General features: G+C 32.4%; 1 protein-coding gene across 2 annotated transcripts in view; it reads right to left on the reverse strand.

Moving 5' to 3' along the window:
• LOC119611317 (vitellogenin-2-like) overlaps window positions 1-15,516 on the reverse strand; it is a 62,702-nt gene extending 47,186 nt beyond the window's left edge. For both annotated transcript variants that reach the window (XM_037966856.1, XM_037966855.1), the window contains exon 1: window positions 14,668-15,516. In XM_037966856.1, coding sequence (XP_037822784.1) covers window positions 14,668-15,371 — 704 coding nt within the window. In that variant the 5' untranslated portion in view covers window positions 15,372-15,516. The remainder of the gene's footprint in view (window positions 1-14,667) is intronic.
• Window positions 15,517-16,844: the final 1,328 nt, after the last annotated feature.

The following is a 16,844-nucleotide window of genomic DNA, read 5'->3' on the forward strand; positions in this document are numbered from 1 at the left end:
AGTCTAGTCTATAGTCTAGTCCAGTCTATAGTCTAGTCCAGTCTACAGTCTAGTCTATAGTCTAGTCTAGTCTATAGTCTAGTCTATAGTCTAGTCTATAGTCTAGTCTATAGTCTAGTCTATAGTCTAGTCTATAGTCTAGTCTATAGTCTAGTCTATAATCTAGTCTATAGTCTAGTCCATAGTCTAGTCTATAGTCTAGTCTATAGTCTAGTCTATAGTCTAGTCTATAGTCTAGTCTATATTCTAGTCTATAGTCTAGTCTATAGTCTAGTCTATAGTCTAGTCTATAGTCTAGTCTCTAGTCTAGTCTATAGTCTAGTATAGAGTCTAATCTAGAGTCTAGTCTAGTTTATAGTCCAGTCTGTAATCTAGTCTGTAGTCTAGTCTATAGTCTGTTGTACAGTCTAGTCTATAGTTTAGTCTATGGTCCAGTTTATAATCTAAAGAGGTGTATGTTCTGGACTAAAGTCTATTCATTATTTTTAATAAAAAAAATCAAATTTAAGTTGAAAACTTTTATTATTAAAGTTAATTTTCTCTCATTTCTATTTTTTCATTTCCACTTTACGCTTTCCTCTACTGTTCTACATCTCAAAGCCCCGGCAAGCAGTCATGAGTAAGAGGTCATTGTATTCATTGGCGTGTTGTTGCAAGTGGTCGGTCGTTTGGTCCCCTGCTTAGGTTGTCATGTTCATGTACATAGTTGCAACTGCTGCAACAGCAATGTTAGCAATAGATACAAAGTTTAGGATGAGAATGTAAAAGTGTATTTTTTTCAAATTTTTTACTTCATGTTCTCATTGCTGGTTTATATCGTTTCTAGTTGTTAGTTTTAAGGATGAGATAGATAAATGAATGAATGGTTGGCTGGTTTAGTATTTTTTATACAAAACAAAAACTTTTCTAGGTAAATCTAATGATAAAAAAATAGCAACGTGGAAAAAAGAGGTTGAAGTGTGGTAAATGGTAAATGAATTTAAAGTTTATAAAAATATTGCAATAAAAATTTGAATTACATTAAAGCTAGAGTGGAATAGATAGAAGCGAAGATTACAGTTGAAAAGCAAGATTATCCAACAACAATCAGAAACAAGTGAACTATAGTCTATAGTCTGGACTACAGAATAGTGTATAGTCTGGACTATAGAATAGTCTATAGTCTGGACTATAGAATAGTCTATAGTCTGGACTATAGAATAGTCTATAGTCTGGACTATAGAATAGTCTATAGTCTGGACTATAGAATAGTCTATAGTCTGGACTATAGAATAGTCTATAGTCTGGACTAAAGAATAGTGTATAGTCTGGACTATAGAATAGTCTATAGTCTGGACTATAGAATAGTCTATAGTCTGGACTATAGAATAGTCTATAGTCTGGACTATAGAATAGTCTATAGTCTGGACTATAGAATAGTCTATAGTCTGGACTAAAGAATAGTGTATAGTCTGGACTATAGAATAGTCTATAGTCTTGACTATAGAATAGTCTATAGTGTGGACTATAGAATAGTCTATAGTCTGGACTATAGAATAGTTATAGTCTGGGCTATAGAATAGTCTATAGTCTGGACTATAGAATAGTCTATAGTCTGGACTATAGAATAGTCTATAGTCTGGGCTATAGAATAGTCTATAGTCTGGACTATAGAATAGTCTATAGTCTGGACTATAGAATAGTCTATAGTCTGGACTATAGAATAGTCTATAGTCTGGACTATAGAATAGTCTATAGTCTGGACTATAGAATAGTATATAGTCTGGACTATAGAATAGTCTATAGTCTGGACTATAGAATAGTCTATAGTCTGGACTATAGAATAGTCTATAGTCTGGACTATAGAATAGTCTATAGTCTGGACTATAGAATAGTCTATAGTCTGGACTATAGAATAGTCTATAGTCTGGACTATAGAATAGTCTATAGTCTGGACTATAGAATAGTCTATAGTCTGGACTATAGAATAGTCTATAGTCTGGACTATAGAATAGTCTATAGTCTGGACTATAGAATAGTCTATAGTCTGGACTATAGAATAGTCTATAGTCTGGACTATAGAATAGTCTATAGTCTGGACTATAGAATAGTCTATAGTCTGGACTATAGAATAGTCTATAGTTTGGACTAAAGAATAGTCTATAGTCTGGACTATAGAATAGTCTATAGTTTGGACTATAGACTATAGAATAGTCTATAGTCTGGACTATAGAATGGTTTATAGTCTGGACTATAGAATGGTTTATACTCTGGACTATAGAATAGCCTGGTCTTTAGAAGAGTCTATAGTATGGTCCTTAGAAGAGGGTAGGGTGTAGTAAGGTGTAATGAAAGCTCTTCAAAAATGAAAACACAAAACTAAATGAAAACATTTCATAGAAACAAAAAGAATTAAAGGAATTCAGAAAGTCTAACTTAAAAGGCCTTATTTACAAGTACCCTCCCCCCTGCAAAAAAAAAAAACGTGGTACTTAAAATGAAATTCATGCTTAAGACTACAAATTCATTTTTATAATAAAAATGAAAAATAAAATATGAGAAAGAAAATTAACAATTTCAAGTGGCAGAAAAGAAAGACTCTGTCAGTCAGGGAGTGAGCAGTGGGAGGAAAAGTGGTGCTTAACTTGAAAAGAAAATACATACTACACTTTTCTGCAAACAGAGTGAAAAGTTTTAGTTAAATAAAAAGCTTAAAAAGCTAAATATGAATTCATAATAAAAGTACTTAAATGTAATACTGAGATGAAAACATGAACTTGTTTTAAGGGATTTTACAACTTATGTATGTATTTGAAAATATTTTTAGACTACTTTTATGCAGCTAAATTCTTTGGTATAAAAAGATCCAAGCAGTTATAAAGGAATGGTCCCTCTAAGCTCTTAGCTTACCCATTACACTCTCGATTACCTAGGTAAACTAAAACGACACTTTTCTTTATATAATAAATTTATAAAGTAGATATTAAAACTTGAAAAAACTATTTACTTACTTTCTGTCACTTTTTTTCAATATTTAAACTGTCAAAGTATTGCTCACATATCGATAACAATAGTTTTTAGATTAACAAACAAATTTTAAAAGTAAACAACATTTTTGCTAAATTTGCGAAAAAAAAAAATACTTCAACTTAAACTTCCCTAAAAATTATTAGGAAATGATTCAGAAAAAAAACACTTAATTATATTTGTTTAACTTTTTCATTACCTCAGTTTAGTGTGTGTTCTCATTTCAGTTTTATAACACATTTTTGTTGCTCGTGCCCAAGCGTGAAATGAATATTAAATCAAGGTGTGAAAAACCTGTCTAAACAATTAAAACATCGGAATGTGTAAAGTGTTTGAGCCTGCCGCTAAATGATTTTGTAATAACTCTCGGTTCAGTTCAAGTTTAGATCTAGTTCAGTTGCAATTTAGATCAAGTTCAGTTCTAGTTCAGTTCTAGTTCTATTCTAGTTCTAGTTCTGTTCTAGTTCTATTCTAGTTCTGTTCTAGTTCTGTTCTACTTCTAGTACTGTTCTAGTTCTACTCTAGTTCTGTTCTACTTCTAGTTCTGTTCTAGTTCTGTTCAACTTCAAGTTCTGTTTTAGTTCTGTTCTAGTTTTGTTTCTAGTTCTGTTCTAGTTCTGTTCTAGTTCTATTCTAGTTCTGTTGTAGTTCCGTTCTAGTTCTGTTCTAGTTCTGTTCTAGTTCTGTTCTAGTTCTGTTCTAGTTCTGTTCTAGTTCTGTTGTAGTTCTGTTCTGTTCTAGTTCTGTTCTAGTTCTGTTCTAGATCTGTTCTAGATCTGTTCTAGATCTGTTCTAGTTCTGTTCTAGTTCTGTTCTAGTTCTGTTTTAGTTCTGTTCTAGTTCTGTTCTAGTTCTGTTCTAGTTCTGTTCTAGTTCTGTTCTAGTTCTAGTTCTGTTCTGTTCTAGTTCTAGTTCTAGTTCTAGTTCTAGTTCTGTTCTAGTTCAGTTCTAGTTCAGTTCTATTTCTATTCTAGTTTTATTCTAGTCCAGTTCTAGTTCTAGTTCAGTTCTAGTTCAGTTCTAGTCCTATTCTAGTTCTATTCTAGTTCTATTCTAGTTCTGTTCTATTCTAGTTCTGTTCTAGTTCTGTTCTAGTTCTGTTCTAGTTCTGTTCTAGTTCTGTTCTAGTTCTGTTCTAATTCTGTTCTAGTTCTGTTCTAGTTCTGTTCTAGTTCTGTTCTAGTTCTGTTCTAGTTCTGTTCTAGTTCTGTTCTAGTTCTGTTCTAGTTCTGTTCTAGTTCTGTTCTAGTTCTGTTCTGTTCTAGTTCTGTTCTAGTTCTGTTCTGTTCTGTTCTGTTCTAGTTCTAGTTCTGTTCTAGTTCTGTTCTAGTTCTGTTCTAGTTCTGTTCTAGTTCTGTTCTAGTTCTGTTCTAGTTCTGTTCTAGTTCTGTTCTAGTTCTGTTCTAGTTCTGTTCTAGTTCTGTTCTAGTTCTGTTCTAGTTCTGTTCTAGTTCTGTTCTAGTTCTGTTCTAGTTCTGTTCTAGTTCTGTTCTAGTTCTGTTCTAGTTCTGTTCTAGTTCTGTTCTAGTTCTGTTCTAGTTCTGTTCTAGTTCTGTTCTAGTTCTAGTTCTGTTCTAGTTCTGTTCTAGTTCTGTTCTAGTTCTGTTCTAGTTCTGTTCTAGTTCTAGTCTGTTCTAGATCTGTTCTAGTTCTGTTCTAGATCTGTTCTAGTTCTGTTCTAGTTCTAGTTCTGTTCTAGTTCTGTTCTAGTTCTGTTCTAGTTCTGTTCTAGTTCTGTTCTAGTTCTGTTCTGTTCTGTTCTAGTTCTGTTCTAGTTCTGTTCTAGATCTGTTTCTAGATCTGTTCTAGTTCTGTTCTAGTTCTAGTTCTGTTCTCGTTCTGTTCTAGTTCTGCTCTAGTTCTGTTCTAGTTCTGTTTTAGTTCTGTTCTAGTTCTGTTCTAGATCTGTTCTAGTTCTGTTCTAGTTCTGTTCTAGTTCTGTTCTAGTTCTGTTCTAGTTCTGTTCTAGTTCTGTTCTAGTTCTGTTCTAGTTCTGTTCTACTGTTCTAGTTCTGCTCTAGTTCTGTTCTAGTTCTGTTCTAGTTCTGTTCTAGTTCTGTTCTAGTTCTGTTCTAGTTCTGTTCTAGATCTGTTCTAGTTCTGTTCTAGTTCTGTTCTAGCTCTGTTCTAGTTCTGTTCTACTTCTAGTTCTGTTCTACTTCCAGTTCTGTACTACTTCTAGTTCTGTTCTAGTTCTGTTCTAGTTAACTTCTGTTCTAGTTCTGTTTAACTTCTGTTCTAGTTTTCTTCTAGTTCTGTTCTAGTTCCGTTCTCGTTCTGTTCTAGTTCTGTTCCAGTTCTGTTCTAATTCTGTTGTAGTTCTGTTCTAGTTCTGTTCTAGTTTTGTTATAATTCTGTTCTAGTTTTGCTCTAGTTTTGTTCTCGTTCCGTTCTAGTTCAGTTCCAAAATACGTAACAAGATTCTTCTTCCTTTTGTGGTTTGCCGCCTCAATTGTATTTTGTCATTCAAGTGTTTTTATTTTAACGATAAACGAACGTTGTTTATTGTGAGAGTTTTGATGTTGTTGTTTTTGTATTTACGTTATTGAATTTATTCATTATTTACCGTAGTATTGCTCTCATTGCTGCTGATTGGTGGCTGGTTGCCCAAAAGTTTTTGTAGTGTCCATTAGCTCCTGTGATGCACTTTTAACTTATTTGATTTTACGTTTGCGGTTGTAAAATGAAATCAATTGTTTGTTTTACTGATTACTAGTAACCTAGTGTGTAGCCAGTTAAAACTTATGAATTACTAGGTAATCTAAAATGTAATTTTGATAAAAAAATTTACAAATTTGTACAGGACATTTATTATACGTACATATATATGTATGTATGTATATTTTGTAAAATTATTTACTTTATCAAGAGCTAACTTAATGCCACTAGTTACTTTAGTGTCGTTTGGTAATCAATAATGTAGTTAATACAAACTTTATATAGATTTTTATTTAAAAATGTTAAAGAATCTGTTGGCGTCCTTGACATTAATGTTAATATAACTAGTCGTATTGTTACCGCTCATGTGACCATTACTTATCCAGTTTTAAATCCAAATCCCCTAGATTTACTGGGCCTATATGGCAACAACTGTGTTAATCACATGATGACGTTTTAAAAAGAACATTTTTGTTAGTGTTGTTGTACTTATTTTCTCGTACACATTTATACAAAAATTAAAGCAACACATACAGTTCAATGGCCTTAGAAAAACAAACGCAAAAAACCAAAAACAACAACAAATTCTTAATCAAATAAACAAAAATAAATTTAACAAAAACTGAGAAGAAAAAAACGTCAAGAAAACACACATGCTCTAGTAAAATGTGAAAAAAGCCAATTAAACCCGGAAGATATTTAGATTTGATGTATAAAAAGAAAAAAAATAAATAAAACGTTTTATTTTATAATTAGATTTAAACAAATTGTTCGTTTTATTGCAAATGTGAGAAAGGAAAGGTGGGGAAGAAAGCAATCGATAAAGAAAGAAAGTTTAAGGCAATTAATCAAATTACTAATGCAAATTACAACAAAAAAAACAAATACACAAAGAAAAGTCCCGCAAGATACGAAATGTTTTAATTGATCTTACAAGATTTTAGTTAGAACAAGCTAAAAAGAACTAGAACTGAGCTATAATTGAACTAGAACTGAACTAGTAATGAACTAGAACTGAACTAGAACTGAACTAGAACTGAACTAGAACTGAACTAGAACTGAACTAGAACTGAACTAGAACTGAACTAGAACTGAACTAGAACTGAACTAGAACTGAACTAGAACTGAACTAGAACTGAACTAGAACTGAACTAGAACTGAACTAGAACTGAACTAGAACTGAACTAGAACTGAACTAGAACTGAACTTCAACTGAACTAGAACTTAACTAGAACTGAACTAGAACTGAACTAGAACTGAACTAGAACTGAACTAGAACTGAACTAGAACTGAACTAGAACTGAACTAGAACTGAACTAGAATTGAACTAGAACCGAACTAGAACTGAACTAGAACTGAACTAGTAATGAACTAGTAATGAACTAGTAATGAACTAGAACTGAACTAGAACTGAACTAGTAACGAACTAGAACTGAACTAGAACTGAACTAGAACTGAACTAGAACTGAACTAGAACTGAACTAGAACTGAACTAGAACTGAACTAGAACTGAACTAGAACTGAACTAGAACTAAACTAGAACTAAACTTGTAATTAACTAGTAATGAACTAGTAATGAACTAGTAATGAAGTAGAACTGAAGTAGAACTGAAGTAGAACTGAACTAGAACTGACCTAGAACTGAACTAGAACTGAACTAGAACTGAACTAGAACTGAACTAGAACTGAACTAGAACTGAACTAGAACTGAACTAGAACTGAACTAGAACTGAACTAGAACTGAACTAGAATTAAAATAGAACTGAACTAGAACTGAACTAGAACTGAACTAGAACTGAACTAGAACTGAACTAGAACTGAACTAGAACTGAACTAGAACTGAACTAGAACTGAACTAGAACTGAACTAGAACTGAACTAGAACTGAACTAGAACTGAACTAGAACTGAACTAGAACTGAACTAGAACTGAACTAGAACTGAACTAGAACTGAACTAGAACTGAACTAGAACTGAACTAGAACTGAACTAGAACTGAACTAGAACTGAACTAGAACTGAACTAGAACTGAACTAGAACTGAACTAGAACCGAACTAGAACTGAACTAGAACTGAACTAGAACTGAACTAGAACTGAACTAGAACTGACTAAAACTGAAATAGAACTAGAAATGACTAGAACTGAACTAAAACTAAACTAGAAATAGAATTGAACTAGAACTGAACTAGATATATACTAGAACTAAACTAGAACTAAGCTAGAACTGAACTAGTAATGAACTAGAACAGAATTAGAACTAGAAATATACTAGAACTAAACTAGAACTAAACTAGAACTGAACTAGAGCTAAACTAGTAATGAACTAGAACAGAATTAGAACTAGAAATATACTAGAACTAAACTCGAACTGAACTAGAACTGAACTAGAACTGAACTAGAACTAAACTAGTAATGAACTAGAACAGAATTAGAACTAGAAATATACTAGAACTAAACTAGAACGGAACTAGAACGGAACTAGAACGGAACTAGAACGGAACTAGAACGGAACTAGAACGGAACTAAAACTGAACTAGAACTGAACTAGAACTTAAATAGAACTTAAATAGAACTGAACTATAACTGAACTAGTAATGAACTAGAACAGAATTAGAACTAGAAATATACTAGAACTAAACTAGAACGGAACTAGAACGGAACTAAAACTGAACTAGAACTTAAATAGAACTTAAATAGAACTGAACTAGAACTGAACTAGTAATGAACTAGAACAGAATTAGAACTAGAAATATACTAGAACTAAACTAGAACAAAACTGAACTAGAACAGAACTAGAACAGAACTAGAACTGAACTAGAACTGAACTAGAACTGAACTAGAACTGAACTAGAACTGAACTGGAACTGAACTAGAACTGAACTAGAACTGAACTAGAACTGAACTAGAACTGAACTAGAACTCAACTAGAACTGAATTAGAACTGAACTAAAACTGAACTAGAACTGAACTAGAACTGAACTAGAACTGAACTAGAACTGAACTAGAACTGAACTAGAACTGAACTAGAACTGAACTAGAACGAACTAGAACTAAACTAGAACTGAACTAGAACTGAACTAGAACTGAACTAGAACTGAACTAGAACTGAACTAGAACTGAACTAGAACTGAACTAGAACTGAACTAGAACTGAACTAGAACTGAACTAGAACTGAACTAGAACTGAACTTCAACTGAACTAGAACTGAACTAGAACTGAACTAGAACTGAACTAGAACTGAACTAGAACTGAACTAGAATTGAACTAGAACCGAACTAGAACTGAACTAGAACTGAACTAGTAATGAACTAGTAATGAACTAGTAATGAACTAGAACTGAACTAGAACTGAACTAGTAACGAACTAGAACTAGAACTGAACTAGAACTGAACTAGAACTGAACTAGAACTGAACTAGAACTGAACTAGAACTGAACTAGAACTGAACTAGAACTGAACTAGAACTGAACTAGAACTAGAACTAAACTTGTAATTAACTAGTAATGAACTAGTAATGAACTAGTAATGAAGTAGAACTGAAGTAGAACTGAAGTAGAACTGAACTAGAACTGACCTAGAACTGAACTAGAACTGAACTAGAACTGAACTAGAACTGAACTAGAACTGAACTAGAACTGAACTAGAACTGAACTAGAACTGAACTAGAACTGAACTAGAACTGAACTAGAACTGAACTAGAACTGAACTAGAATTAAAATAGAACTGAACTAGAACTGAACTAGAACTGAACTAGAACTGAACTAGAACTGAACTAGAACTGAACTAGAACTGAACTAGAACTGAACTAGAACTGAACTAGAACTGAACTAGAACTGAACTAGAACTGAACTAGAACTGAACTAGAACTGAACTAGAACTGAACTAGAACTGAACTAGAACCGAACTAGAACTGAACTAGAACTGAACTAGAACTGAACTAGAACTGAACTAGAACTGACTAAAACTGAAATAGAACTAGAAATGACTAGAACTGAACTAAAACTAAACTAGAAATAGAATTGAACTAGAACTGAACTAGATATATACTAGAACTAAACTAGAACTAAGCTAGAACTGAACTAGTAATGAACTAGAACAGAATTAGAACTAGAAATATACTAGAACTAAACTAGAACTAAACTAGAACTGAACTAGAGCTAAACTAGTAATGAACTAGAACAGAATTAGAACTAGAAATATACTAGAACTAAACTCGAACTGAACTAGAACTGAACTAGAACTGAACTAGAACTAAACTAGTAATGAACTAGAACAGAATTAGAACTAGAAATATACTAGAACTAAACTAGAACGGAACTAGAACGGAACTAGAACGGAACTAGAACGAAACTAGAACGGAACTAGAACGGAACTAAAACTGAACTAGAACTGAACTAGAACTTAAATAGAACTTAAATAGAACTGAACTATAACTGAACTAGTAATGAACTAGAACAGAATTAGAACTAGAAATATACTAGAACTAAACTAGAACGGAACTAGAACGGAACTAGAACGGAACTAAAACTGAACTAGAACTTAAATAGAACTTAAATAGAACTGAACTAGAACTGAACTAGTAATGAACTAGAACAGAATTAGAACTAGAAATATACTAGAACTAAACTAGAACAAAACTGAACTAGAACAGAACTAGAACAGAACTAGAACTGAACTAGAACTGAACTAGAACTGAACTAGAACTGAACTAGAACTGAACTGGAACTGAACTAGAACTGAACTAGAACTGAACTAGAACTGAACTAGAACTGAACTAGAACTGAACTAGAACTCAACTAGAACTGAATTAGAACTGAACAAAAACTAGAACTGAACTAGAACTGAACTAGAACTGAACTAGAACTGAACTAGAACTGAACTAGAACTGAACTAGAACTGAACTAGAACTGAACTAGAACTGAACTAGAACTGAACTAGAACTGAACTAGAACTGAACTAGAACTGAACTAGAACTGAACTAGAACTGAACTAGAACTGAACTAGAACTGAACTAGAACTGAACTAGAACTGAACTAGAACTGAACTAGAACTGAACTAGAACTGAACTAGAACTGAACTAGAACTGAACTAGAACTGAACTAGAACTGAACTAGAACTGAACTAGAACTGAACTAGAACTGAACTAGAACTGAACTAGAACTGAACTAGAACTGAACTAGAACTGAACTAGAACTGAACTAGAACTGAACTAGAACTGAACTAGAACTGAACTAGAACTGAACTAGAACTGAACTAGAACTGAACTAGAACTGAACTAGAACTGAACTAGAACTGAACTAGAACTGAACTAGAACTGAACTAGAACTGAACTAGAACTGAACTAGAACTGAACTAGAACTGAACTAGAACTGAACTAGAACTGAACTAGAACTTAGAACTGAACTAGAACTGAACTAGAACTGAACTAGAACTGAACTAGAACTGAACTAGAACTAGAACTGAACTAGAACTGAACTAGAACAGAACTAGAACTGAACTAAACTGAACTAGAACTGAACTAGAACTGAACTAGAACTCAACTAGAACTGAACTAGAACTGAACTAGAACTGAACTAGAACTGAACTAGAACTGAACTAGAACTGAACTAGAACTGAACTAGAACTGAACTAGAACTGAACTAGAACTGAACTAGAACTGAACTAGAACTGAACTAGAACTGAACTAGAACTGAACTAGAACTGAACTAGAACTGAACTAGAACTGAACTAGAACTGAACTAAAACTGAACTAGAACTGAACTTGAACGAAACTAGAATCGAACTAGAACATTAGTCTCTTTAATTAGTTGCCTTAATGATTATTATCCATAAATAATTTTTACGTTTAATATTGCATAAACTTCTATTAGGACCCTCTTGGTTAATATTTTTATTAAATTTATTTTTTCATTTAAAAAAGTAAATTAAAATTTAATAAAATTTTCAAATTTTATTACATTCTTTCTTCTGTAACAAATTGCAATTTTCTGATGACTATTAAGCCATTAAGTGAGTAAAATAAAATGAAAAGTGTGAGTGTTAGTTGGTGGAAAAAAGCAGACTTTACCCAGCCGATCATGGGAGTATTGTTTTACAAAAGATGAATTTATTTATGAGTTTTCCACATGAAAAACAGCTGCGTTATTTGAGGTTAGAAAATAAGCCATACATTACTTTATAATACACCATTGGTTTAGCTGGTAACTAGTGTGCCGTTTGTTGAAGTATTTTAGTGATCTGTGGAGGTGTCATAGATTGCTATTAACATTACCGGCTGCCTATATAAGTCTTTATTTGTAAATTTATTTGCAAGTGTGTGGGTGTAGATATTTTATTAAGTGTTTTACATAAAAATACTCGTAATTACAAATGTTTGCTGTTTTTTTTTTTGTGTTGCTGTTCGTCTTTCTTGTTAAAAATAAATTGAGGAAGCATTTTGTTCATTTCAATTCTATTTAACATTTTTCGTTTATTTTCTAAATATTTAAATAAAGTTGTAGTTGCTGCTGTTGCTAAATGCATTTTACAAAAACAACAACAATAGCAGTGGCAAGCCAACAACACTCATACTTGTTGTCATTGTTATTATTTAGAGAATAAACACAACAGCAGCGGTAGTAGTAGCAGCGGCAGCAATTGCTAAACAACGCCTACACATTGTGTATTTGTACAGCAGAACTGTCGCTTCAATGTCTACGATACTTGCCAAATTGGCTGTGTCATTGTTATGAGGGAATGTATGTTTTTTATATGTATGTATGTCTCATATATATTATTATTTTTCTATTTGTTTTGTTTCATTAGAGAAAAAATTTGCTGTAACATAAAGAATATTAAAATAATCTTTGAACAAAAAAAAAAGAAAACAAAAGAAATATACATATGTAATCCCTAAATAAAAGATTAGGGGCAAAGTAACTATGTCGCATTAGACTGCAACAAAATTCTAGGTATAGCACTGAAATGGATTTGAAACCAGGACTGAATCAGAACTAAACCATAACTGAATTGGAAATAGAAAAAAATAAAACTAGAACAAAACTAGAACAGGACTAGAACAAAAAAAGGATATAACTAAAACAGAACTAGAACAAAATTAGAACAGAACTAGAACAGAACTAGAGCAGAACTAGAACTGAACTAGAACTGAACTAGAACTGAACTAGAACTGAACTAGAACTGAACTAGAACTGAACTAGAACTGAACTAGAACTGAACTAGAACTGAACTAGAACTGAACTAGAACTGAACTAGAACTGAACTAGAACTGAACTAGAACTGAACTAGAACTGAACTAGAACTGAACTAGAACTGAACTAGAACTGAACTAGAACTGAACTAGAACTGAACTAGAACTGAACTAGAACTGAACTAGAACTGAACTAGAACTGAACTAGAACTGAACTAGAACTGAACTAGAACTGAACTAGAACTGAACTAGAACTGAACTAGAACTGAACTAGAACTGAACTAGAACTGAACTAGAACTGAACTAGAACTGAACTAGAACTGAACTAGAACTGAACTAGAACTGAACTAGAACTGAACTAGAACTGAACTAGAACTGAACTAGAACTGAACTAGAACTGAACTAGAACTGAACTAGAACTGAACTAGAACTGAACTAGAACTGAACTAGAACTGAACTAGAACTGAACTAGAACTGAACTAGAACTGAACTAGAACTGAACTAGAACTGAACTAGAACTGAACTAGAACTGAACTAGAACTGAACTAGAACTGAACTAGAACTGAACTAGAACTGAACTAGAACTGAACTAGAACTAGAACTGAACTAGAACTGAACTAGAACTGAACTAGAACTGAACTAGAACTAGAACTAGAACTGAACTAGAACTGAACTAGAACTGAACTAGAACTGAACCAGAACTAGAACCAGAACTAGAACTGAACTAGAACTGAACTAGAACTAGAACTGAACTAGAACTAGAACTGAACTAGAACTAGAACTGAACTAGAACTGAACTAGAACTGAACTAGAACTGTTGTAAAACTGAACTAGAGCTAAACTAGAACTGAAATAGATCTGAACTAGAACTAAACTAGAACTGAGCTAGAACTAACTTGGACCGAACTAGAACAGAACTAGAACAGAACTAGAATAGAACTAGAACAGAACTAGAACAGAACTAGAACAGAACTAGAACAGAACTAGAACAGAACTAGAACTAGAACAGAACTAGAACAGAACTAGAACTGTAGTAAAACAGAACTAGAGCTAAACTAGAACTGAAATAGATCTGAACTAGAACTGAACTAGAACTGAGCTAGAACTAACTTGGACCGAACTAGAACAGAACTAGAACAGAACTAGAACAGAACTAGAACAGAACTAGAACAGAACTAGAACAGAACTAGAACAGAACTAGAACAGAACTAGAACAGAACTAGAACAGAACTAGAACAGAACTAGAACAGAACCAGAACAGAACCAGAACTGAACTAGAACAGAACTAGAACAGAACAGAACAGAACAGAACAGAACTAGAACTAGAACTGAACTGAACTAAAACTGAACTAGAACTGAACTAGAACTGAACTAGAACTGAACTAGAACTGAACTAGATCTGAACTAGAACTGAACTAGAACTGAACTAGAACTGAATTAGAACTGAACTAGAACAGAACTAGAACTGAACTAGAACTGAACTACAACTGAACTATAACTGCTAAAACTGAACCAACTGAACTAGAACTGAAATAGAACTGTAGTAAAACTGAACTAGAACTGAACTAGAACTGAACTAGAACTGAACTAGAACTGAACTAGAACTGGACTACAACTGAACTACAACTGAACTACAACTGAACTAGAAGTGTACCAAAACTGAACTAGAAATGAAGTAGAAATAGAACTGAATGAGAACTAAAACCGAACTAAAGGCAACCCTGGTAGCTCTTGATTCTTTGTTGTTTCAAATTCACACAATAACTTCTCAGACTTAAACTCTAGAAAATAAACAAAAACTGAAAGTAAATCTTACCTGTCAGAAGATTCTGATGAATCATAACGATCGGTGCAACGTTTCTTTTTATTATGTTGTTGTTGTTGAAGATGATGCTGATGGTGATGATGATTATGATGGAGATGCGTTTGATCTCCAGCTAAACAAGCAGGTTTTAAAAGAGCAGCTGCTGCAACTCCGGCTGCTAAAGATGATAAAGACGACGATGCTGATGATGATGTTGACGACGATAATGATGTTAAGGATGTTGAAGACAATAAATTTCCTAAAACTTTTGATGAAGACGACAAAGCAGACTTTTTTGTTGCATTTTGTTGAGATCTTTTAAGGGATTGTGGTAATGTTTGAAAATCCCGGGAATTAAATAAATTTGTTTGACTGTTATGACGTTTATTAGACGCAACAATACCAAGACCACAAGAGGACAATAATGAACTCTGGCTGGCGGGCAAAGAAGGTGGATAAAATTCAGGCTTTTCTAGGGCCGACACTAATGATGATGATGATGATGAAGTTGTTATAGGAATTTTATTAAAATTTTCTGCTGTATTGTCTATTATTTCATGCTTTGGTATATCTTCTAAGGTTTTAGATGTTTTTAAAGTTGCCACCTTATTGACACTGTTATGATCTTTACTATTTTTTAATTGATCAAATAATGAGAGTCCACTATTGTCTAAAGATTCTTTAGATTCTTTATTTATTTCCTGGGAAGAGCTCATTTTTATTTGGAGTGGGGGGCAGGTGGTTAGAGGAATTTTTTTTTTAAGATTTTTTTTTTTAATTTTTCTTAATTTATTGTTTTGCAAAACATTTTTATATAAAAAATAATTTTGTTTTTTTCTTTAGAAAGTAAAATTTTAGCACTTTTTTTGGTAAAATTTTGAGCACTTTTCACTTTTTTAAACAATTATTAAAAAATTTCATTAAATTTTCACATTTTTCACAAAAACTCTTTGAATTTGTTGTTAATTTTCTGTATTTTTCTTAGATTTTTTTCTAATTTTGTTTAATTTTTATTAAAAACTCATTTGTATATCCAAATTTTTATGCATTTAGTTTTCATGGAACTTGATAGTCGAGATTTATCTGAAATTAAAAAAAAAATTATATTAAAATATAAATTTTATTCCAAATTTTCCTTAAAAAATATTTTTTTTTCAAATTTTAAAAGAAATTTTGTTATAAAGGGACTTAAGTTTAACCTCAAGGGGTCGTAGGGGGCAAGACAAAGTGAGCCGATCTGTCTAAAACCTAGTTCTATCATAAAATACAATCTTAACGTTCACAAACTGACAGTAAAGTTATTCAAATTACTCATAGAGGGCGCCAAAGTTTAAAAAATCACATAGAGGGCGCTTTAATAATGTCAAAGTTCATTTTCTTCTTCATCTTTCTTTTTCTATCTTTTTTTCCTTTCTTTAATGAAATTTAACTCATTATCTTTCCTTTATTCTTATATTTTAAAGTAAAATCTTACAACAAATTCAACAAATTATATAGTATTAGGTCAACACGCTTAAAGTGCATTTCGTGCCGTAAGTAACAACAACAGCAACAACATTAGTATACTAGTGGCAACGTCAGCTTTTATTTCCGGCGAAGCGAAGCAACAACAACACCAACAGCAACATTCATTGTAATACCGAAAAAAAAATGCAGCAATAGCAACAAAATAATCAACATTCGTGTTATTTTCTTAGTTTTTTTTTTTTTCAAACATTTGAGTGTGTGAAGTTATTTAAGTTTTTTTTTTTTTGTTGCTGTTGCTTTTGCTGATATTTATGTTTGTTGCTTTATAGAAATTATGCGTTTTTTTTCTTGCTTTTGAACACAGCAACAACACAATGTTTCGTAACCGGTTTCAAATGCACAGCAATAATTTTTTTTCTTGAACAACAGCAAAATTTATACTTTTTTTTACAAAACCAAAAAAAAAAAAAAAAACAAACAAATACAATATTGTTGCTTGCGGGCCTGGTTCAGGTATGCGAAATGTATGAAAAATATATCAAATTGTAGTAATGGAAATGTTTGGAACTTTATATTTTAACAAGTTTAAAAAAAAAAAAAATTTCAATAGTTTAGACTATAGACTTATCCACTATTCTATAGTCCACACTATCCACTATTCTATAGTTCAGACTATAGAACATTCTATAGTCCAGACTATAGACTACTCAATAGTCCAGACT

This window comes from Lucilia sericata, unplaced genomic scaffold, assembly GCF_015586225.1.
Source record: "Lucilia sericata isolate MDLA Ls3-8-SP2 unplaced genomic scaffold, ASM1558622v1 Contig001420F_arrow, whole genome shotgun sequence".
NCBI lineage: Eukaryota > Metazoa > Arthropoda > Insecta > Diptera > Calliphoridae > Lucilia > Lucilia sericata.